Source organism: Mesoplodon mirus (genome assembly GCF_964341445.2).
Source record: "Mesoplodon mirus genome assembly, chromosome: 13".
In the NCBI taxonomy this organism is placed as follows: Eukaryota; Metazoa; Chordata; class Mammalia; order Artiodactyla; family Ziphiidae; genus Mesoplodon; species Mesoplodon mirus.
Window position 1 is genome coordinate 47,773,173 of NC_138989.1, and position 25,506 is coordinate 47,798,678.

The window sequence follows — 25,506 nt, forward strand, 5'->3', positions numbered from 1 at the left end:
TCAAGAAAATGCCTTGGAACTGAACTTTGTAACACAAAGTGGATGAATGACTTGCCTGAAATGTATATTTTCCCATTGTGCACTGCTCCCGCATGAGCTGCCAGAGGCTGTGGCAAAGGGGACACATAACGCCATTCATTTGTTTCTAGGTTATAGCACTCCACGCTGGACAAGTAGCCAGTTTCATTCCGTCCACCAATAACGTATAAATGTTTGTCCAACCGACATGCATAGAAACTGGCTCTTCTACAATGAAAAAAACCAAAAAACAAAACAACCCAATGTAAATCACAAAAGGAGCCCAGTCAGTCATGGGAAGCGGGGACAGCCTGTTTCAGAAAGGGGTGCAGACCTTTGGAAATTACACATATAGCTCCCTTCTAAATCTGAGACCTTGTACAGCAACCATCTGCAGTGCCCATGCTGGTTAAGATTATCGATACTAAAGTCACAGTAGAGGAGAAATTCACAAACTCTTTGTTTCAGCTCTTTTTATCTTGCTTTTTATACACTGTTAAAGTGTTCACTAATGTTTGGGATATTTGGTACCTTGTAAGGATATCACAGCTCAGTAAGACAAAGTGAAAAATGAGGTAGATAATGCAACAATAATAAATTATCTTGACATTCACTTTCTTTATGGTCCTTCAAGGGTCATTGTTCCCAATTTATAAGAGAACTACATCATCAAAATTTTTCTTCAATTATCATTTTTTTCTTTTTTCCTCCCAGTACAACTGCAAACAGAGAAACTTTTTCAACTGAATATAGTGTTGAAATCTTGCTCTTATATAACCCATATTAGGAATTTCATCTATGTAGCTTTTGGTGTTGATTCTTATGAACCTATAAGGTTATTTTAAAGTTTCTTTTCAAGAGAGACTATTTATTAAGTTATCCCACTTTCCATCAAAGGCAAAAGACATGCAAGCTGTGTTGAAAGGACTGGAGACAGGGAGGCCAGTTCTGAGGGAGAATATAATCTAGGAGTGAGAGATTGAGGACCTGAATTAGAATTTTAGTAGAAGACATGAAAAGAGGTGATGCAAGATATTTTAAAGGAGGATGTAAGGCTTAGTTACTAATAATATATGAGAGCTGAGGGAGAAAAGAGGTTGGAAGAGGACTCAAAGATTTGGAGTTAGGATGACTAGGTTGAAATCTTAAGCAAGTCCTTGACCTTTTGCTTCTTTTTTTCTCCTTCATGCTACTGGAATAATTATACTTCATAAGGATAACATATGGTTCAATACTGAAAAAGTACAATCGTGAAGTGCCAAGCCCCACAGAGAACATAATTTATGTTTATTGAATTAATGGTCTTTATAAAAATTGATGCCAAGACTCTTGGGCAATGTCAACAGCAAAATGAGGAGCCCTAGAGGTTTTAAATCAGGTAAACCTATATTGTTTGGAGATTTTCCAAGTTGTGTTTACTAAGTGTCAAAACCTCTGGGAAGCAGTATATAGCATCTTGATGAACAGTTTGTTCTCTGGAATCAGATTGCCTGGCTATATGACTCATTGGGTGTGTGGGCTTTGACATGTTACTTAACCCCCTCAGCCTCAGATTGCTCATCTGTAACATAGAGATTATGATGGTACCTTCCTCATGGGGTTATTTGTGAACACATGCATAAAATGCTTGTCATAGTGTCCAACATTTTGTTCATGCTCAGGAGCTATCAGTTGATATTTGGATAAAAAGGTTTTAAAAATCAGCTATCAGGATGTTTGCATATAAACTTTTCTGAATAGTATTTTAAGTGATGACTAAATTCTTTAGTGTTTTTATATAATTTATACCATAAATGTATGGCATATGTTATGGATGGTGATATATGAAATTTTATTTTATTTTTTCCAGCTTTACTGAGGTATAATTGACAAAACTGTAATACACGTAAAGGGTACAATGTGATGATTTGATTTGTGCATACACTGTAAAATGATTTTCACGATCAAATTAATTAACACATCCACCAGCTCATGTAGTAACATTTTTTCTTTTGAGAACACTTAAGATCTACTCTCTCAGCAAATTTAAAGTGAACAATACAGTATTATTAACTATAGTTACCATGCTGTACATTAGATCCTCAGAATTTACTTATCTTATAATTGAAAGTTTGTACCCTTTGACCAATCTCTCCCACTTTCCCCACCCTGATCCCCTGGCAACCACCATTCTAATCTGTTTCTTTAAGTTTGACTTTTAAAATAAGATTCCACATATAAGTGATATCATACAGTATTTGTCTCTCTCAGTCTGGCATTTCACCTAGCATGATCACCTTCAGTTTCATCCATGTTTGTCATGCACATGGCAGGATTTCCTTCTTTTCTATCGCAGAATAATATTCCGTTAAATATATTCACCACATTTTCTTTATCTATTTATCTGTCAACAGACACTTAGGTTGTTTCCATATCTTGGCTCTTGTGAATAATGCTGCAATGAACATGGGAGTGCAGATATCTCTTCAAGTTACTGATTTTGGTTCCTTTGGATACAGTATATGTGAAAGTGGGATTGCTAGATCGTAAGGTTCAGTTTTTCTGGATAGTCCTAGAATTGTTAGCATCATTGATAGTTTGAGAGTAATATTTTGGCAATGTTTTTTTTCCATATATTTTCTTGATGGTTTTGAAAGACATATGTGCTGTGCAAAACACAGAAAGATGATGAAAGGAAAAAGAGAGAAGGATAAAAGTAGGAAGGAGAATAAAGAGCAAGTGAGATAGATTTCATTAAATAAGGGTTGTTGTTATCCTGGGCCCTTGTCTTCTGAGGGATATACGAAGCTCTGAAATTGTAAAAAGAATTTTTAAATAAAATGTCATATATTTTATATATATATGTATATATGTGCATTTTTTGGAATATGTTTGGAGAAAGATTTTGGGAGGAAGGTTTTAATCATATTATCAAGGGGATTAATAAAGTAAAAAAAAATTGGGATTTCCTGGTGTAAAGAAGTAAAAACTCATCTAAATATAAAATTAGTTTTAATAACAATAGCAAAACTAAGTGCACACAGATGGATCACTGGTTCCTTCCATTTCTCCAACCAGATTTCAATTGCTCTCTTATTGAATATGATAGGTCAAAGTTATTTTACTAGCACTTTTACCTTCTCAAGTTAAAATATTTGATTGAAAAGACTGACTCATGTCTACAAAAATCTGTACTAAAGTAACACAGATATTTCTTTGCATTGCTGACACCAGGGTAGGTCAGTATCCCTCTTCCATATGATTCTATGACAGGTTTTGGAGCGTCTGAAATAATTAATTTACTAATTTTACTAATAGGCCATATTTAGTGGGCCAATCCCATAGTTTGGACCATGTGGGTAATGTACTATATTCTGAGTTCTTCTATGTATTATGTACCATATTCTGGTTTAGAAGAGAAAAATGTTAGTCATGACAAGTGTGAAAATCCTCTATTTAATGAAGTTTAGATAGTGGAGAATAAGAGAAAGATCTTCTTTTGGCAGTGTGAACTCCTTTTATCTTGTCTAAAGTTGTTTTCTCACTCTTTCTGTTCTGGTTCCTTCCTTCCTCTCTTAACCCGAGGGAGCCTGTCGGAACTCTATTTTTAGCCCAGGCGTTCCTAATCTGATGCTCCGTGTACTCCTAGCTTTATCCACACAGTGTCACTGTTAGGTTCTGAACGGGGGGGGGGGGGGGGGGAAACAATCAGTAGGTTTCACTTCCTGACTAAAAGTGCATTTTTATGCAGAAATTTTAATAGCGAAGGTTCTGAGTCTCTGATTTATTCCCTTGCATGCCCAAAGTGAGAATTCACGAAGTGCATTATAGAAACACTGGATAGTTAATGGTCTATCAGCAACTGTGAACATTTGCTCGAGGCTAAAATTTTACGCACCAGGTCTCTCCTGGGAATGCTCCCTGCCCCACGTACCCACACGAAAAGCACACCTGATTAGGCTGTTTTATTTTGGGGAAAAAGGAAGCTCAAGATTATTGAAGATTTTTTAATGGAATTACACTATTTGTATTACAAATTGTTCTTCTCTCCCTCCTCCACCCCTCCACCCCCTGTCCCAATGCCAGAGAGGAAATTCAATGAATTGAGATAAGTTTAAAAAGACTACCAATGACCTCTACAAATATATTTTGAACCTGTGTATTGTACAGATCTTTAAAAGTTCTTTCTGACCCTTAGGTCAGAAAACTGAAATTGTATCTCAGTTTCAACTTTTGACTTCTACAATCAGGTTAAAAACAACAGATTTTTAAAAACACAATATTGTCTCCAATTGTTTCTCGTAAGGCTGCTAGAAACATAGTATTTAAATTTAGAAACATCTTTGTTGTATGTGCTTCCAGCCTTTCACCTAGTCTGCGAAACTTAAACTTTGTTACTGGTACTCTCCAAATGGCTTTTTCTCTCCCTCCCTCCCTTCTTTTTCTTTTCTGTCTCCAAGACTAGCTAGGGGGTAATATCTCCACAAGAATAATACCTAAAATGTCTACTTTTTTTGAAAACAGCATTACAGTCACCAAAGCATTTTTATTGATCCAAGTGTTCATTTTTGCCCTCTTCTTACTGAAGAATCAAATCCTAAATCTGAGACCAAAACAACTCATCAGCTTTACATTTATCTTTGTACTTTTGTCTAATCACTTCTGTCAGTAACCTCATAGGCAGCAGGCATACAATTCATGATTGACCTATGGTTGAATAAGCCTGGAAGTCACGTGCCCATTTCTCTGCTGAACTGGGAGGGTGTTCTGCACTTTTATTATATTCTTTTGGAAGCTCTGATTAGGTAAGATAATCCTAGGAATTTGCCCAGCCAGCTCTGTAACAGTGGGTGACCCCAGAGGTGGCTTTCAATGTTTCTATTATTCTCAATCAGTTTGGTAACTTCCCAGCATAATAACTTCTCAGCAGTTAGGGAGCAGCTAATGGAAGGAGGGAGGTGGGAAACTTCTGGTGAGTTTGACTCATGATCTATACAATGCAAAATTAACTCAGTTAAATGTCTCAAGAAACCTCTTTTCTGATCTGAAGAGTATTTCATATATTTTAGATTTTTTTCCCTTCTTTGTTTAATCACCAATTAAACCATGCTGGTAGCTAACTGTACTTGCTATGTTGAATGGAAGCTCGGCAGTGACAGAAAAATTTCATTTTAAGTTATGGATTGCTGCCTAGGTCAACCAACCCATAGGAGATATGGAGCTAGAAGATTGACTGGGCATTTGTGAGATCTGCCTTTTCCCATTCAGCTCTGGAAGGAGCTCTTTATTTGGTCTATCGAGCTGATTGTTCTAAATCTAAAAAAAAAAACTTCTTTTACTAGAGACCTGACATGATATACCATAATGACTTCGAAAGAAACGTTTAACAGTCCATCCTGTCAACGGTGGCTGCCGGGTGGCGACAGACCATGGCAGGTCTTTTTATCAGGTCAATGAGCTGCTAAAAATTGTCTAAGTAGGACCCTGCCATGATAGGCCATAGTGCCTCAGAGGAAGTCATTATAGAATATCAAGTAAACAATACACATTTAAAAAATTACTAATTAGGTTTTGCAGCAATACTTCTCATCCTTAGGGGCTCTACAGTGAGATAATTGACCACGACGTGAGTTATGCCTCCCAAACCCAAGGCGTGAAGGTTAATTATCGTGGTGAACAGCCCCCAGCAAAGGCGACCATAGTGATGAGATGCTGACATTTCAAACGTGTTATTGATGTGTATTTTTAAAGTGTTTTTTTAATAAAATTTTTTGGAATGGTTTTGATTAAAGGGTAAAGTGATGCAGCTACAATGACAGCAACTAGAAAATAACCCCAAAAGGAGAGAAACAAGGTACTTTGGAGAAAGACATCAGGAGAGGCTTTTATATATACATGTATACACAACAGGAGGATTGAGAAGTTTGTCAGGATATTGATTGACTCAGAATAATTTCTTGAGGTACCTTGCAACTAGACATTCCTAACAGTGTCTATGGTCCTTAGACTATATTGTGCCTCATCATTTTCAATGTATAGCTTTTAGTCTCCTGAAAGAGAGTTTTAATATGCTTATATGGAATGGGAAGTTAGATATTGTTTCTTTATAGCAGAGATTCATACTCTCTTTCTGTAGTAATGTACCTTTTTGAGGAATGGTATGATCTGAAAATTTCCTTTTAACTTTGAATTTATGATTAAGGATTTAACTTGATCTTAGTATAATCTGATTGAATGTTTAAAGAAGGAGATGTTAAGGTTATGAAGGAAATAAGAAAGAAAATTATTTCTTAGTCCAATTGAGAAGAAGAAACAGGTTGCAGCTTATCGTTACTATTATATTGGAAAATTTGCTCAAGAGGATGTTGAGATATTATTTGAAAAGAACCAAGTGTTCAAACATTAGTATGTGAATTTACATGTGCATATTAAGAAATGGTGTCCTGCCTAAGTAACAGTCAGGAGAACTGAATATGTATAAACATAGTTGCCTTATTGTCCTTTGATAGTAGGAGAACTGGGTGAGATAAACACTGCATACATTAAAAATGAGGGGACACTTTGCAAAACTCTTTTTTTTGTAAGCTGACAAATCAATTGATTTTGAATGTATGATGGCAAGATATTTGAGGAGGTAAATGCAATGAATTTGAGATTGTGAGACCTGAAAACTTCAATATTGAAATTTCTGCATCAAAGTATATACATATCATTGTGAGAATGGTGTTTTATATTTCAATGATAAGATTTAAATATATTATAACTAAGAAGAGTGGAATAGCCAGTGAAATTGTAGCTCTGCTTGTCAAAAAAAAAGCAAAAACAAAAACAATTCAACGTGGAAAAGGAAGACAAGTCATGGAGTGCATTATGCTAAGTGAAATAAGTCAGACAGAGAAAGACAAATACTGTATGATATCACGTATATGTGGAATCCAAAAAATACAACAAACTATTGAATATAACAAAAAAGCAGCAGACTCCCAGATATAGAGAACAAACTAGTGGTTACCAATTGGGAGAGGGAAGGGGGGAGGGGCAAGATAGGGGTAGGGGATTAAGAGGTACAAACTATTAGGTATAAAATAAGTTACAAGAATATATTGTACAACACAGGGAATATAGCCAATATTTTATAACTATAAATGGAGTATAACCTTTAAAAATTGTGAATCATTATGTTGTACACATATATTGTACAGAACTATACTTCAATTAAAAAGTGAACTTTAACTAGTAACAAAAAAAGGAAGACAAGTCATACAAACGTTTTCTTCCTCCATTGGGACAAATAATTGACATCTTTGATTATTTTTTCCATTGAGTTAATAAGGCAGTTAGTCTAAGTTGGCCAGGCCAGGTTTTGTATTTGACTCCTGTGACTTTCACTGGCTCTGTTTAGCGTACCCTATCATGGAAAACCATTCAGCATCCTTACTTCCAGTAAAGCAGCCACAAATGTTTCAGACCTAAGAAATAGACACTTACCTTTCTTGCATGGGCGGAAGTTGTATCCAGCTATTAAATCGGGGATCATATCTGCTGACAAAATTTGTACTGTGTTTTCCTGTAAAAATATATTTGAGACACTTAAAACTTAAATTCTTTTGTTGTTTTGCACATTTAAAAGTATTTTATAAGATGCCTCTGTTCTCAGGTTTAACAAACAGATGAATTAAGTAGAGGGACTATCTAACACAGTATGAGAAGTGATAAGTCAGAAGAAAAATCTATGTGCCCCTTCAAACGTTTTTCCTTTTTTCTTCTTTTCTCCTCCACTTTTTCTGTGGGGCGGGGATGAGTTGGAATAAAAATAAATCAACCATAATAATAAAAGCAAGTATGTTTATCAGACTAGTTTTATCCCAAAGTTAGGGTAAAATTTCTGTATTTTGGTGTTTATAGGTTTTAAAAACATGAAGTTATTGTCTATACATAATCAGTTCCAGAGACTAACTTGTGTGATATCTCTGGATAGAACCTTTTTCTAAATGATCCAAGAATTCTAGCAGTGGAAGAGTCCACTCTGTCTCCAGGGAAACAATAGCAATCACTACAATAAGAGTTTGCATTAGGAAATCAGTTGTAGGCTATGACTGTCATGCGAGTTCTGTTTGTGCATTTGGGGAAAACACAGTTGCTGTGATGTATCACATCACATTTATTGAAATGGGAAACATGCGTCCCCAGAGCTGGTTAACCAGCTTATCTCCTCTGTTGAGCCTAAGAAACACAGTAATGCCTCCAAGGTATTAAAATGAATCTTGTTTTACATACAGTTTGACACCAAGGCAAGAAATAGGAGCAAAAGTGTGTATTCCATTTTCTGTGTAACAACTGAGATGACAATCATCTAAAGCACCTGAAGTCTTAACTCTAAAAGTCTGTTTTTCATTAATGTATGTGTAACTAACCATTGAAATATAGGTACTAAACTTCACCACAGAAATAAACAGATAGGATTGTATGTGTGTGTGTGTGTGTGTGTGTGTGTACATGCACTCACACGGGCATGTATACACAACACAATTATTAATTGTAAGAATATATATTGAGCGCTCACTATGTGTCTTATGTGTTCTAGGTTCTGGGAATATGTTGGTAAATGAGAAAGACAAAGTCCTCGTTCTTGTAAATAAATAAACACAGACTTGTAATTAAATACATATATAATAATGCTATATTTTCTTTACCAAATACCAGAAAGAAAAATAAAGCAGGGATTGATAGAGGGGAAGCTGGTTTCAGTAGGAAGGTCACCTGCTCACAGATATCTTCTGCAAGCCATGCAAATATCTGCAGAATTAGCATCTCAGGCAGTGGGGAAGGTGAGTATAAAGTCCCTGGGCTGGCCATGCATTCAAAACCAGCAAGAATGCTGGGGTGACTTGGACAGAAGTCTAAGTATATCAAGGTCCAGACACGGTGTGTCCTGTGGACTGGTGTCAAATTTCGTCTTTTGTCATAAGAACATTAGGAAGTCACTGGAAAGTTTTGAGCAAATGAGAAACATGGCCTAATTTACCTCTTATCATGATCACTCTGGCTGTTGTGTAAAAAACTAGACCATACAAGGGCTGCTCTGGAAGTGGGGGACCTGTCACGAGGCCATCACAACAGTCAAGGCAAGAGCTGGCTTGAGTGGAGGTGGAGGCAAGATATGGTCAAGTTTGGGATCTATTCTATGGGCACAGCCAATAAAATTTTCTGATAGATTGAGCATTGGTATAAGAAAAAGTGAATAATTAAAGACGACTGCTAGGTTTTTAGCGAGAGGAACTGGATGGAAGGTCATGCAATTTCCCAAGGTGGGGAAGACCAGGCAGGGGTAGTTGGGGGGTTAGGGAGAGAAGCCATGAGTTCTGTTTTGGACTTAACCTTGAGAGGACTATCGGATCTCAAAGCATAAGTGGCTGGTAGGCCACTGGCTAAATGAGGCTGCAGGTGCAAATTTTGGAGTCATTAGTCAAGAGATATTGTTTAAAATCAAAGAACAAGATGAAACTCTTTAGGGAAAGGGTATGGAAATGGAAGATAATGAGTGCTGGAATTGAGCCCTGGGGGAGAAGAAGAAAAACTAGCAAAGAAAAGGAATTGTCAGAAGCAGGAGGAAAAGTATGGTGGTATTTAGAAGCCACGTCAAATAGTGTTTCAAAAAGAGGAGTGAGCAACGGAGAACTGACCATAGGATTTGGAAACATGAGGGTTGGTGGTGACCATGACAAGCATTGTTTCAGTGGACAGGAGGGCATGAAAGCCTGAGTGGGGACTCCTCAGGAGAGACTAAGATGTAAGAAAGCAGAGGCAAGAGGATAAGCAATGCTTCTTAGGACTTTTGACATAAAAAGAAGAAGATTATAGCAGGAAGATGCAGCATCGAGAGAAAATTTTATTTAGTTCTTGGTTGTGTTTTTCAATTCAGAGGTACTCCAAAGTCCTTGAGTAGGCAAAAGGGAATGAGGAATAGACTTTAAGTTGGAGCAGAAACAGTAATAAGGGAGATATGTTTTATCTAAAATATATGGGTAGCTATGGATTTGGTAGCAGCAAGATGCAGATTTTATCTTTTGATTGCTTCTGTCCTCATTGGACTAAGAAGCAAGGCTATCAGCTGAGAGTGAGGAGGGAGGTTTTGGAGAAAGGTATTTGAGGAGAGAGAAGGTGTGAAATAACTAACTCAGAGGGTGGAAGAGTGCATTGACCAAGGAAACTTAGTGGAGTTGGCTAGTAGCCAGCATGGTTCATTAGTAGCCAGCATGGCCGTATGGTTTTCTATGTCCACATTTAGTTGCTCAGGGGGAGGGGAGAGGTGGAAGAAAGTTGGGTTTAACCAGGACCAGGGCTTTACCAGGCAAGCATAATAGGAGAGAAGGACACGAGGGCTGCAGGCGTATGCACTAATGTGATTATAAGGATGGGCAACAGAATATAAGCTCAGTAAGGAGGGAAGTAAGGGCATGAGGGGATGATGGACAATGAAAAAGTGGTAGGGTAGAGTGAAGGAGGTGGCATTTCCAGGATAACAGTGGGTAGCTGCCACATAAAGGGGTAGCAGGTGGTAAAATCTGAAGACATCCTTTCAAGTGGTGAGTTTTAAGGATGTGGGAGTGGCAATGAAGAAGAAGTAGAAAAGCTATCAGCCTACAATAATGTGAAATATAAGGGCGGGGTGGGGAACAGAACATAGTCCACATTGAAGAGGGTGGCTGGGAAAACAGTCTTCTCAGAGAATAGCCAGGTTTTGATTAGAAAAGAAGCTGAAGGGACCATTTAGGGAAGGGTTTAAGGATTATAGTGATCTTGTTGATGTGAGATCATGAGTTCCAAGGATTGCATGGGAGGGTTTGGATGGCCTGGTTGGGTGGTAAGTCAAGTTTTATTTGGGGATTACAGAAAGAGTTGAGGATTGCAGAAAGAGTTAAGAGTGCCAGGAGTGAGTATGACCCAAAAGACTTGGATCCCACAAAGGGAGGCTCCAACCCAAGGAAGGATGATGTCTAGAGTTGGTTTATAAGAAAGTTTTTGTAGAATTTGCAATCATCTCCCTGTAGAAAAAAGCCATTCTTGATAGTCAGGTTTCAAGGTTAATTCCCAAATGTATCTGAAGATCAGTGTTGTTAAGAGGAATGTAGAATATACACACCATGTATAAGAGTGTTTCTCTGTGAAGTTTGGTTTAGAATTTCCATTTGGAGGAAGACATCTGCCTCCTTTCAGCAATGGGACAGATGCCTTCACATGCTGAGCACTGGTGGTGAAAATCAGCTATTTGCTTTGCTTATTTGTGGTAATGCCAGTGGCCTTCACTCAGAGAAAAGGCTAAGCAGGGACTGGTGTGATTTCGATGGAAGATGAAGAAAGGGTTTCCAGAGGCAGAGTCAATGGTGTGAAAAAAGGGCAAGGATGGAGGATGGGAAGATAAAAAGAAGAAAAATGTTCTAAAGTTGGCAAAGGATGTGCAGAGGGGATAACAAATCTCAGAAGGAATGAGTGTAGTAGAGTGAGGAAAGTGAGATAAAATGGGGACATTCATTTCTTCCTTGTGGCTTTCATTGACACTACTTAGAAGCTTGCGTGGGGTAGCCACATGCAATGGAATTTTGGAATACTCTTCACTCCTTTAGTTTCTTCTCATCTTTTCCATTTTCTTCTAACCCTTCCTCCACTTCTTCTCTTTTTTGATGATGTCCTGTCACCAGACCCTGTTGTTGACTATCATTTGGGAGATAGGTAAAATGGGGCAGGGGTGGCAGTTTTCAGCCAGTGGTGGAGGGGAAGGAAGCAGGAAGACAAGGAAATCCCCTGCGGGCAGTTTTTTTGGGAGTCAATCATCAGTAAGTGGCAAATGTAAATTGGTTCTCTGTAAGTTGGGGCACTGAAGGAATATATGCATGTATATTAGCATATTACAATGCAGTCTATCACTAATGACATGAAGGGAGTTAATAGGAGTTAATATCTATAGCTGAGTAGGAAAAAAATGTATGTATCCTGCTTATATTTCCAGTAACTCATATGTTTTATGATTTCAAATTTTGGTACTGTAATCAAGATAATCAGTAAATAAAATTATATTTGTATTTTATGAGTACGTATTTGTGTTTTATGAGCATGTATTGAAATGTACATTTTTGTATTTCATTCAAAGACATGCATCTCAGGCACCAATTTCATAAGAACTAAAGTTTAACTTAAGATTTCATCTTTGGAACTGATGTATACATAACATTTAAACTCATAGATTTTTAATTTTTCCTCCCTGTCAGTAGTGAAATTAAAGCATGTTGTATATTATTATAGGATTGCTGTTCTTTTTTTTTTTTTTTTGCGGTACGCGGGCCTCTCACCATTGTGGCCTCTCCTGTCGCGGAGCACAGGCTCCGGACGCGCAGGCTCAGCGGCCATGGGTCCAGCCGCTCCGCAGCATGTGGGATCCTCCCGGACCAGGGCACGAACCCGTGTCCCCTGCATTGGCAGGCGGACTCTCAACCACTGTGCCACCAGGGAAGCCCAGGATTGCTGTTCTTTATAAGTTTTGGTATTAACTGCTTCCTTTTTAGTTGTATGAGGTATTATAAAATGAAAATCCTATATTTTTGAGATGATGGTGTCCCTTCATGGTTTTCTAAATGGGGAATAATGAAGAGCTCTTTGGGAACCAGTAAGAGCCACTGTCCATGGTGATACAATACTGATTTAATTTCACAAGATCAAAGGCAAATGCACAATTGTTGTTTAATATCTAATTAAATACATATGTTTATGTGAGGTGGGGAGTGTGATACACTGGTTAAAGGCTGAGGCTCTGGAGTCAGACAGACTTACGTTGGAATCACTCATCTTCTTGCAAGCTGTGTGTCCTGGCAAGTTGTTTAAACTCTTAGGGCTTAGACTCGTCATAGTAAAACTAGAGCAATCATGCAACAGGCCTCATGGGATGGTCGTGAGGATTAAGTGAAATGATGCAGATGAGTGCTTAGCAAAGTTCCTGGGAAATAATGAGTACTCAATAAATACTACGACTAATACCAAAATGGTCAGCTGTGGTTAACCAGATGGATGGAATATGAAACTCCATGGAAACCATTTAAGGGATGGTGGTGGATGTGTGTTTGGGTACCTAACTGAGATAATTTTACCAGATTGGTACACCTGTTCCCTACCTGATGGTTGTTGGTTGTTCATGGTCACAGCTGCTCCCTCTCTAGAGAACTGCCCTCAGCTGAACTGGCCACTTCACTGCCCACCCTCGCCCCCACCTGGGGGAAGGCCTCAGCCAATGACTGATTGGTTGACATGAGGTACAAAAGACTGGCCTTCTTGCCTCACAGTGTGACCAGTTATCCTCTGCTTAGGAGATGCTAATCAGTGGCTCATCAGCATTTACCCAGATCTATACTAAATGACCTCAAAGGCAAAACAAGTCAGGGACGGAATGACTCAGATTTGCAGGTGGAACTCCCAAAGTTCTAAATAAGGGTCTTACAGAAAGAGAGTTGTGAGCTGTTAGGCCCATATGGAGACTAAAAGTAAACAATATATAGTAATTAAAGTTTTACTAAAGTTCAATTTTGAGCCTCCTGGCGGCTAAAGCAAAAGAGACACATTAAATCATATGATTGGCATTAGAAGTAATTGTTCAAAGCACACCATGCCTCGGTACTTTGGTTTGACAAGGACTTGTCATGCAGGTCTTCACATAGAGCACGCTGAGTGGTGGCAGTGAAAGGTGCCCCCGCAGGAAATGCAATGCTGTGCTTTCTGTAGTCTTTTCTCACAGCATATTTGTTGAGGGCTTTAAACTGAATCACTGCTCCTCTCAGGGGTCGGGGGGGAGGCAAATCAGTGAGGTCCAGTGGCGTAGTTTTATGGGAATCTGAATTAGCTCAACGATAAAATCTCGATTCTCTAGACTAGAGGAAGGAATATGTCCCTTATACTCGCCCTTAATCCCCCCACCCATCCTCTCGGTTGTGTGTCTGATAGAAGTTGAACAGTAAGCAGTGGCGGGTTATTTTGGGCAGGGGTGGGGGTGCAGGGGTACACCCAGGGAGCAGGTTTTCTGTGTTGCTGATTAAGGTCTGTCTCACAGGAATGGGAGGTTCATAGTGATTTGTGAAAACTGAGTTGTCGCCCCAAGACTGGTCTTTTAGCAGAGGCTTATCCCACGTGGGAACGGAGGTGGGCTGAGAGAGCACCATCATTAGAAACAGGACTTTCCATGGGACTTCCCTGGTGGTCCAGTGGTTAAGACTCTGCGCTTCCACTGCAAGGGGTGTGGGTTCTATCCCTGGACAGGGAACTAAGATCTCATATTCCACGCGGTGCGACCAAAAAAAAAAAAAAGGAAAGAAACAGGACTTTCCAGCCTTCTCTTGTCATGTGTTAGTTTTCATCTGGCCTTCAAGAAAACAAACAAACAAAACCCCCAAAACGAAGTTCTTCAGATTCTTTTTTAGATAAACCTGCTGGCTGTGTACTGTTTCCTTACAAACGCTCTATTCTGTTCAAATCACTTCCTCGGAAGAAGAGATTAAACAGGATATAGAGAGTTTACAGTGGGTTGTATATTGGCCAGGGTTTTTGTTTTGTTTTGTTTTAATATATCAAATCAGTCATTGCAAAGATAAGTTAGAGGAGAGATATTACATATTTTTGTTCCTGATCCAAATCTGTTTCTCCCAAAGCCCCGGAACCGTCTTTCCAAAACTGAAAGATATGAACCAACAAAGCTGATCTTGAGAAAGAATGTCCCCTTCTCTTCAAAGAAATGTTCTTGGAGGGTGGCCTGGGTTGTTTTCCTTCAAGATTTTCTAGGGTGAACAGATGTAACAATTTTCTATAATTTGCCTTTGTGCAGATGCTGAAAGAGAACATTCACCATAAAATATATGCAGTTTATGTAATTTCAGCTGGCTGTTCTGGGGTCTTAAAGCAAAAATGTGTACCTGCAAGCTGTTTTATGGTTTCTCACTCATAATGATCTCTGTTACACAGAAGGCTACAACTGCAACCCCTCCTTCACGTGCAAGATTTCCAAAAATATCTTGATAATTTTGTGTGTTCTGCAAGGCGCAGTGTTCTCCCTACATTAGGCTTGGGAAGTGTATTCAAATGTTGCCTTTCTCTTTGTGATACAATTATGAAGTAATCGCATCAACAGGGAAGATGGTGGATAATCTGTGGACAAAGCCCTTGCAGGAGATGCAGCAGCCAGAACAGGTGTCAAGTAATGAACACTGCAAAGGAACTTCAGCTCAGGTCACGTACAGCGCGACAGCAGATAACGCTTATTTATTGAAACTGCATATTATTATCCTGAAAAAATGGGAGAAAAGTGGTGGAGAAGGTGGTGAGAATTCTTAATAGTTGCCGCTTGCTACCTCCCTTGAGGGAGTCTGGGCTTACGCTGGTGGCATTTCTCAGGGGATGGATCAGGAGAGGGGCTGGGCGTCACGGTGAAGCCAAATCCCCAGACAGTCCATGAGTGAATGCACTGCTGCGTATGTCCCCTGCCAGCTCAACGGTGGACCCTCCCTCTGTCAGCCCACTTCACCGACTACTTCGTTTGTCCCTGCTGCACAGAAATATGTTTTCCACGGTAATTACAAAATGGACTGCTGCTGGCACCTCTCATCACACACAGACTTGTTGAGCACCTACTGTTCAGTGGTTCAATAGTTACCATTAGGGTTCCATTGGTCCTCTCCGCCCAACACAAACAGGAAGTTTTCCACCTCCACAACGCAGTGATGGGCACTGTTGTATGGCATAACTGGAATTGAGAAAAAAAAAAGACGTATAAAATCTTCCATCTTAGGACTTGATACCTTGGCTCACTAGTTATGTGATTTCCCCAAAATGTATAAAACGTGAAACTAAGTCAGAAGGAAGAAAAGCACATAGACAAGCAGAGTGGGGCACCCACCAATCCACAGTGGCTCAGCGGTGTGCTCCCAGCAATTGCCAACCCCACCCCTTTTGATTAATTTTACATAATGTTATTCTGCAAATTAGTCAAGAACCTATCGGGCTGCTTTCAATTCTTAAGTCCTCCTCACCTGCCTGATGATGGGGATCGTGCAGTCTACAACCATGACGGACACTCCCAAATGGTCAGGGCTGGGGCTTACTTCTTGGAAGAAAGAACCCAGCATCCACTTGGAGCCATTAAGCCGCTCTGCCCAAACTTGGCTTGCTGGCAATCTTTCCATAAACAGACTCAGGGTGCTTGGTTGCTTTCTATTCCACAGCAATGAGCAAGCTGAATTTCCATACAGTTTTAAGTTTTTAAATTAAGGTCCTGCTGATTTAATGCCTTCTCCAAATGTATATGCTTAATTTCCTGTACAATGTCATTAGCAGCACAATCACACATTTTCTATCTATCTGCTTAAGAGCTCTTCTGGAACAAAGATAAAAACTGTCAGGAACATCATAAATATCCATTCCCCTCGTCTTGCCCTGCCCTGCCCCAAATGTGGTGGCTGTGAGGAGGGCGGCGTGATTCAGAAACCCACCAAAGGTTTCGCTGGATCTGTTCTCATTTACATTTTCTTTGGGGACACACACAACAAGAATAGGACACCCCTGTCACCCCGTGTGCAGTGCAGTGTTAGTCTCTGCTATTATTACATCATATGGTGAATGTAAACTTACACAGCATTTAGTTATCATATCACAGGCAGTGGTTTGGGCCCAGTGACACCAGTAGGAAAAATGATGTCCTTGTTCAGCTCATCATATGGGCACCTTAAATCTAGGTGAGGACAAATGGGGAGGTGATATGCATGTTCAGGCAGGGAACTTATTGCTTGACATGGATCAACAGAGCATTTAAGAAACCAGTGCAGTGGGAAATCAATATGAGTCAGGGCCAGCTCGTACTCTGTACTCCTTTGCCAATCGAGAGAGAGAGAGAGAGAGAGAGACAGAGACAGAGAGAGAGAGAAACGAGCCTATCTTATACCCAATTTACTTTAGATGATATATATCTCATTTCACTTTGTTTTTATTATCTTTTTTCTCAGAATGCACTTATGCTGGCTAAGATACGTAAACAAAAATAAGGAGAAACAGGCATAGCTTTGAAACCTGTAACACAGCTTCCAAAAGAGCAAATCAGGTCGTTTAAGCTTCATATTAAAAGATTTTAGGGGGCTTCCCTGGTGGCGCAGTGGTTGAGAGTCCACCTGCCGATGCAGGGGACGCGGGTTCGTGCCCCGGTTCGGGAGGATACCACATGCCGCGGAGCGGCTGGGCCCGTGAGCCGTGGCCGCTGAGCCTGTGCGTCCGGAGCCTGTGCTCCGCAACGGGAGAGGACACATCAGTGAGAGGCCCGCGTACCGCAAAAAAAAGAGAAGATTTTAGGAATTTTCATTATTTTATTATGTATTCACTTTTACTGTGAATATTCACTATTTTCGAACTTATAGCCACGAGGGAGAAGACATTGGTGTGGAAACCCTGGATTTCTGGGATCATGTAGAAAGTGGGTGTGCCGTGGATTTGTGTGGCCCATGAATTAGGTCAGTTGATTTAGGGAGTCACCTCGGCAACGTCTTTCTGCCCCTCACCCCTTAGTTATCTCTTTGGAAAATGCTTTTAACCATATAGCTCCTGCAGGCATCACTTCTCAGAGTCCATTGGGGCAGAGTATATGTTGAGTTCATGCAGCAACTAAAACTGGGTGACTGGATACGTTTTGAACATCTGTTTTTCTTTTCTTAAATTAACTCATCATTGTTTGGATTATACCAAACACAAAACTATGCTACCCATATATTATGTATAGTGTGTATTTTGTGAACAGCCTGGTGCTACTCTGGTTTATCACTATGCCATCTGGGCAGTAAACTTACAGCATTGTCACCTGTAAGCATATACTCATAGGAGACATGCGTGTAAGAACAGCGGCCACTGATACAACCAACTTACTTTATGACTACCAGTCTTCCAATATTTATTTAAAATTTTTGGTCAGTTCAATGCCCACATTTTATTAAGTAATAAAAAATCGTATTATCTTCTTTTTAACCAGAAGTCCAGCTTTATAATAAAGCACAGACTCTGAAAATAGAACAACAGTTACGTTTTGTTCTTGTCATTTACTTGCTCCCATTCAGGCAGAAATTAAGTGAAGAAAAGATTCTTAAGCCTCTTTCTCATTTGATTACCCCTATTGTTATGCTTTATGCAAACAAATGAAACTATTGCACTAAACTAACTATTGAAACCTTCAAAATACGAGAAGGTCTTTGAAATGCTAATATAAAGGCTGTTTGAAGATATTCTCATTTATCTACCCATTTTTACTCTTGTTTTAAAACCTTGTATGCTATATTTCTTGGCTCTTTCGGCATTTTCATTCCTGAATTGTTGTCTTTTCTGATTTATTACTGTGAATTGAGAGGCTATAAATATACACAAATAACTTTTTGGGATTATTCTGAATGTAAAACGCTCCAAATCTATTAGAAAAAAATCAATATGAAATCAATGTTTGAGTTTTACAAAAGACCTCATTTCTTTGACTTCTGATTAAACCTGAACGAAAGCAAAATAAAGAGGGCAGTGATCAAGAGAAAACATCTGCTTAAAATAGCACTGGGTACCGCAATTATTGATTATCTTTTAAATAACAAGGAAGACATGCCCTCTCCCTTCCAGATTTCTCTAGGGATGCACGCTGGCCTCGCCCTCAAAGCAGGTACCAGAGGAGAAGTTTGTACTCCCTGTTCATATACAGCCCGGTGTGAGTTTTTAGCGTGTCAGTCAGTGAGTTACAGGGAAAGGGTAAAGAGAAGCTAATCAGGATGAAATGAGATTAAAGGCTGTCTAATTTTACAGCAACTGTGATCCATCAGCCACTGTGAAAGTGACAGTGGAAATGAATGATGGAGACAGACAGGTGGGGCTGTACATTTCACTGATTTATCCTCAAATGCACTGGGCCTTATTTTATTGAGTGAACATGACCGCATTTATCACGACTGTCATCTAAACCCACTTCCCTCCATTTAAAAAGGTCACTTTACACACAGGGAGTAGGAGAGAGGCACTTTCAAATCAGATTTAAAGTCTAATAACACGTGTTCATAAGGCCCTTTGTGAAAATTCTCAACTTTATTAAACAAACTCGAAGTGCTAGAAGGAAAGGGGAAAAAAAGCCAGAAAACTGAAAAGGAAGAAACCTTTGGTCATCCGAGGGAGCACGTTCATTTAGTCTCTAAGTTTGAAGCAATTTGTACCATTTTTGCCTTTCCCACTCCAAATACCTGCTATTCTATTCTAGTCTGGGAAATTCAATAAAACATTTACATTTAATATTTTTAATTAAGAAAGTAGGAAGCAGGCCATCCTTGGAGAGGGTACTAAGTCATAGTATTTACTCTGCCGAATGACTAATCATCATACACTCAATAGATGTTAGCCATTGTTACAAGCTGAATCTCTGCCACAATTCACTTACATACCTGTTAATTGTTTTCCCATAATTTTAAGGCCACAAAAATCTCAGTGACAAAAATTCTTTTACCCCTCCCTGTACAGTGACATGAAATGTACTGGCATGGTGTGCACAAAATTGGTCTTTGTGGATATGAAAATGAAGAGTCAAACTCTCAGAGTATTTTGTGTTACTTTTCACAATAGGAACCACCATTTACCAAACATTTACTATGTGCCAGGCATTGTGCAGGTGCTATATACATATGCGTATATGTAATTATATTTATATATAGTTACCTATATTATATCTCTGAAAATATAACAGCACTTATGATTCATTCTTACTCGCTCCTAATCAGGCAGAAATTACATGAAGGAAATAATATATGATATTATAATACATGATAAAATATAATACATGATAAAATATATCTATATTTTATTTGCCTATATCTCTCATTTAATATAACTAACTATTAGGGAGGCATTGGTCATTCATTTTATTTCTGTAAGAAATACTGAGGCCTTGAGAGGTTAAGTCACTTGTTGAAGGTCAGACTCAGCTAATGAATGGCAGAGATAGAATCCAAACACAGGGATATCTGGATCCCAACCCATGATCTCATCCATTTCACTCTACTGATTTTCAATAGGTATGTTCATCCGACCAGCAAGTAATTACCGAGTACCTGTGTGTTCAATGATGGTGTTCTTGAAATTTCTGTATAATTTTTTGTTATTGAATCACATTTTAAATGTTTCTTATTTTCATATTTAAAAGAATCCGTAATAAAGCAAGTGGACATCCCTTTACATTTTTTTCTATAAATCCACATATTCAAATAGTGGATTTTCTTAAAGTAAGACACATTTACATGTATTTGATGGAGCCAGAAAAACACTGACCAAATCAGCTAGTTAAGGATGGGTAGAGTCTATTGGCAGAGGGTTTTTATTTATTTGTTGAACAGCGAGGGCATATTTCAACCTTGCAAGCAGATTCAAAGTATCTTGGGCACAGAGACCCTTTTCCTGGCATATAAAATGTGCAGGGGTCTTGCTGCATTTACAAAGGACTTGTTCTGCTTAAGATCCACACTCCTGTTTCCTCCCATATTTTATATCTAAGGAATATATATACCCCTTCCAACAGAAAGTATAGGTATCCTTTGCAACCACAGATTTGCATGAACATCCAAACAAGATTGCATAGGGCTATGGCAAGTTTATAGGATTGCTAAATACATGGCTGTTGAATGTTTATCATTTCAAGTAACATTTATGAGGGCCTTGATTTCCTTTTGGCTTCAAATACATAAACTTACAAAACTGTCAAAAGACATAATTTTTTGGAAAAAGTAATTAATGCCCATGTTTTGTATCATTTGTATCATTTGTATCATTATAAAAAATAATGATATACAGGAACAATAAGTTTTCCTCTTATGCCTCTCAGCCTTGCATTTCCCTACTGCAGAAGCTATCCCTGTTATTGTGTTCTTGGATTTTTCTTCCAGAGAGATTATATATACAGGTCATTTTTTTTTAATACAATTGACACAGCATTCTATGGGCACACTGTTTAGTACCTTGCTTTTTTTGCACTCAAGAATACATTCATTTATTCATTCCTCACCAATCAAAGACCTGTTCAGCTGCTACTGTATGCCAGGCAAGGTTCTACCTGCTGGGGAGGTCATGACAGCATCAAGGAACGTTCTAGTCAGGGGAAGCATGTAATAAACATGGACACAAATAAATAGGCACTTTTGTTTCAAATGATAAGTGCAATGAAGAAAAGTAAAGCTGGGTCCAAGGAGGGGAAGGGACAGGGTGAGGAATTTTGAGAGTAGTCAGGGAGGGCTTTCTGAACAGATGACTTCTGAGCAGAGAATTGACAGAAGTGAGCAAGGGAGCCATGCAGGGGTAGTGGTAGGCATAGATGCAGGAATAGCAAGTGCCAAGGCCCTGGGGCACAGGTGTGGAGTGTAGCAAGAACAGCAAGAAGACCAAGAGCAGAAGGATCTGAGTGGAGGTCTCGGAGGGAGACCGAGGCCGTATCTGTGCGATGGTGCAGTCTTGGTCGGAGGACGACACTCAGATTGTCTACCAGCCCATTCTTTTCAACAGCCATACACTGTTTCATCTGATGGGTGTCCTATAATGTGCCCCATCCCCTTCTGATGGCCATTTATTAATTCACTCAGCAAACATTTACTAAACACTCATTATGTGCAGATTCTTTTCTGGTTGCTGGTAATAAAGCAACGAATGAAGCTGACAGCGTCCCTGCTCTCCGAGACCTAAATGACGGGGAAAAGAAGAATGTAAACTAATACACAGTGGAATGCACAGGAACACAGCCAGGCGATGACAGACAATGTAAAAAGGAAAAAACAGGACAGTGTGTTAGAGAGTGAGTGCCTGGCTATCGCTCTAGCTGAGGTGGTCAGGGAAGGCCTCTCTGGGGACTGGCATTGAAGGTAAATTTTGAAGGGTGAGAAAGGGCCATTGCGAGAAAATAAGGGGAAGGGATCCATGCAGAGACCCTGAAGCATGAATGAGCTGGATGTGCCTGAGCAGCCCAGAGAAAGCCTCTGTGTCTAGAGCACCGAGGGTGAGGGCTAGAGAGGCATGAGAGAAGTCAGGAAGCAGGCAGAGGCTAGGGAGATTGGTCTTTAGAAGCCAGGATAAGTGGTGTCGATTTTATTCTTAGCATGATGGAAAGGCATTGGAGGGGTTTTAGCAGCAGCAGGACATGATCTGATTTATGTTTTAAAAATATCACTCTGGCTCCTAGGGATGTTGTAGGAGTGAAAGAGGGAAAAGAGGAGGATCAAGCAGGGCGCCCCTCCTGTGGTCCAGATGAGGGATGATGGAGGCTGGATGAGGTAGGGGCGCTGGGGCTGGAGGGAAGGGGATGTGTTGAAGGTTGCTGCTGTTACAAACAGTGCTCTGCCGAGTGTCCTCATGGGTCCACAACACGCATACATGTGCATTTATCTGTAGGATTAATTCCTCCAAGTGAAATCTCTGGGCCAAAGGATGGGTGCGTTTTACATTTTAATGGATATCATCACATCATACCCCTTTTTATATCTGTACCTTTGCCAACACGGTAGGTGAACAACTGGTGTCTAGTTAAAATTTAAATCTCCATTCATTTGTGATAGAGGTTGAGCATCTTTCCATATGTTTCAAATCCATTTGTATGGTATACATTTTTCTGTTGGTTTTTGACTTACTGATATCATAAGTTGCCTATAGTTACGTGATTGCTGTTCTTAAAGTGTTCTTTTCTATAGAATTATCTAAACTGGCAAAATAAATGATATTTTGGAAGCATGGTATTGCTAGAATATATATTTGTGCAATATTTACTCATTAAAACAAATTCAAATAGTAATTACATGCTGTTGAAAACAAATATAACCTGAAAGAAAGGTGCCTCAGTCTAATGACATTGAAAGAGTATTTCTTGCCATAGGATTGTAGAGAAATTTTTTTCTTACATTTTCTTCCATTTTATAGTAAGTATAATTGAGAAACATAAATGTTTAAAAATTTACTAGTTTAATCCTACCATCTTGTCTTTCTGCAAAGGTCTAGAAATTTGGCCAGTGCTTCTCTGGAGGTAGAAACAGACACATAGTCAAACATTTTACAAGAAGCACGTGCTTGATACATATTATTGAATAAATAATGCACAGAAAAGGCTCTGTTACTTTTTTCTCTGTTGTATATGGATGGTTACTATCCCTGTAAGCTGCAAATAAATGGAAATGTTTTGTGCATTTGGGAATGACTTGATCATTATGGACAGTGAGTCTGGAAAACCAAATCCCGTAAGAAATTCACATGGTCTGAATCCAGTGATGAGTTGGTGAAGGTTCTGAATTAACCCCAAGGTGGCCAACACCTTCTCCTCACTCCCAACTTATTCTGCACACACAGAGCTGGGTTCCCACTGTCCCACTGGAGACAAAGCTGTTGAAGTGAGTTCGAAATGTATAAATCTGAAAAAAAGTGCCCATGCATTAGGTTTTGGAGGCTATGCAAGAACAAGAGTTTGCTTCTCTTTCATAACACAAAATTGTATCTAAGGGAGAGTTTTCCTGACAATGAGTATTGCTTTGTGACTCTGTCCTCTGTGCCACTATTGTAGTAAATGCATGCCTTTACCCTATACTTGCCAAGTCATGATACAGTGTATTAAAATCATCTGTCTTTTGTGTGTCACGCCCTAAAGGATCTGTAAGCTCCTTGAGTCCAGACTGTGTCATTTCTATAGCTTTATGCCCACCACAATGCCCAGTACATAGGATAGTAGAGCCTTAGTCATCGCTACAGCTTTTATGCCTAATACAGTAATTAGAAATATTAATGAATCAATAAATGTTAGTAGCATGAATGAGTGAATGCTAACTAAGAGAGACTGTGGCATTTACTTCTTTGGAAGGTGTAAAAAATGTACGGGTACCAGAAGATGTGAAGGAGGGAAGAAGTGAAAGAAAGGGAAGAAAGGGAGAAAGATATATGCCTTAGATCAGGATTCTACGGCATCTAGGATGGATGTCACCCTATATGCAATACATGTGTTAAACAAAGGAGGTTTGTAAGTTCTTCAAAGACTGTGACATATTTCTTTAGGATCTATCATAGGCCTAATTGTGCCAAGGTCAAAGGTTTTCAATAAATCCTTGTTGATTTACAGTTTTAGCTCTGAGCACTTAAATGGAGGGAAATGCTAACAACCAGTGGAGGCTGAGGGGACTTAAAATAAGACTTCTATTAGCTGTTCAAGCAAAACTCACTTTTCAAATTACGACTCTATTATTACAATGCGGTGTACCAACTATTTTATTTTGTTTAGTTCTTGATATGTTAGTTAGAATTTTTTTTTTTGCGGTACGCGGGCCCCTCACTGTTGTGGCCTCTCCTGTTGCGGAGCACAGGCTCCGGACACGCAGGCTCAGCGGCCATGGCTCATGGGCCCAGCCGCTCCGTGGCATGTGGGATCTTCCCAAACCGGGGCACGAACCCGTGTCCCCTGAATCGGCAGGTGGACTCTCAACCACTGCGCCACCAGGGAAGCCCCTAGTTAGAATTTTAAAATAGTTTTACTTTCACTTTTGGAAAGTAAAACATGTTTGGGAATGAACACTGCAATTTCCTCCAAATGCTAGGTTTGTTTTTTTTCTGGCTCCCGTTGCAGAGCACAGGCTCCGGACGCGCAGGCTCAGCGGCCATGGCTCACGGGCTCAGCCGCTGGGCGGCATGTGGGATCCTCCCGGACCGGGGCACGAACCCCTGTCCCCTGCATCGCCAGGCAGACTCTCAACCACTGCGCCACCAGGGAAGCCCTCTTCCTGTTTTTTTTTTTTTTTTTTTTTTTTTTGCGGTATGTGGGCCTCTCACTGTTGTGGCCTCTCCCGTTGCGGAGCACAGGCTCCGGACGCGCAGGCTCAGCGGCCATGGCTCACGGGCCCAGCCGCTCCGCGGCACGTGGGATCCTCCCAGACCGGGGCACGAACCCGTTTCCCCTGCATCGGCAGGCGGACTCTCAACCACTGCGCCACCAGGGAAGCCCCCTCTTTCTGTTTTTTAAAGTGTGTTTTCAGAGACACATTGATGAAACATGCTAGTGCTTTGATGTTTGTCCTTTCCTAAGTGCCAATACAGTCAGTGTCTTCCTGATCATGCCCTGGGGGAGTGAGAAATTGCACTTTTCATTGTTCTACACCTAAAAAGGCTCAGTAAAAAAAAAATATCAACTCTGTAAATGAATTAAAGTAGTAGATCAACTCATATTATTTAAACGTGTGAAAATAAGATCCTTGACAAAGGTCAAAGGAGCCAGTACTACTTATACTGTGAATGATATGGCAACAGGATAGCAAAAATGATTGTAAAACAGCTTAAATTCTCTTAGATGATGGCCCCATAGTTACTGACGGCGGGAAGAAGGACATGGATATGGTTCGTAGAATGAGGATTTGTAAAGAAGCATTTTCTGATGTAGATCACACATACTCAGTACTGGAAAGTGAACTCTAGTGG

At 39.7% G+C, this 25,506-nt stretch overlaps 1 protein-coding gene across 1 annotated transcript in view; it reads right to left on the reverse strand.

The window, feature by feature from the left end:
• The window catches only part of KLHL14 (kelch like family member 14), a gene marked incomplete at its 3' end in the record, with an annotated part of 99,476 nt that overhangs the window by 5,805 nt on the left and 68,165 nt on the right, over nt 1-25,506 (reverse strand). Inside the window, exons 3-5 of the mRNA XM_082640923.1 lie at nt 15,683-15,772; nt 7,486-7,564; nt 56-246 (exon numbers count right to left, since the gene is read on the reverse strand). Coding sequence (XP_082497049.1) covers nt 56-246; nt 7,486-7,564; nt 15,683-15,772 — 360 coding nt within the window. The remainder of the gene's footprint in view (nt 1-55; nt 247-7,485; nt 7,565-15,682; nt 15,773-25,506) is intronic.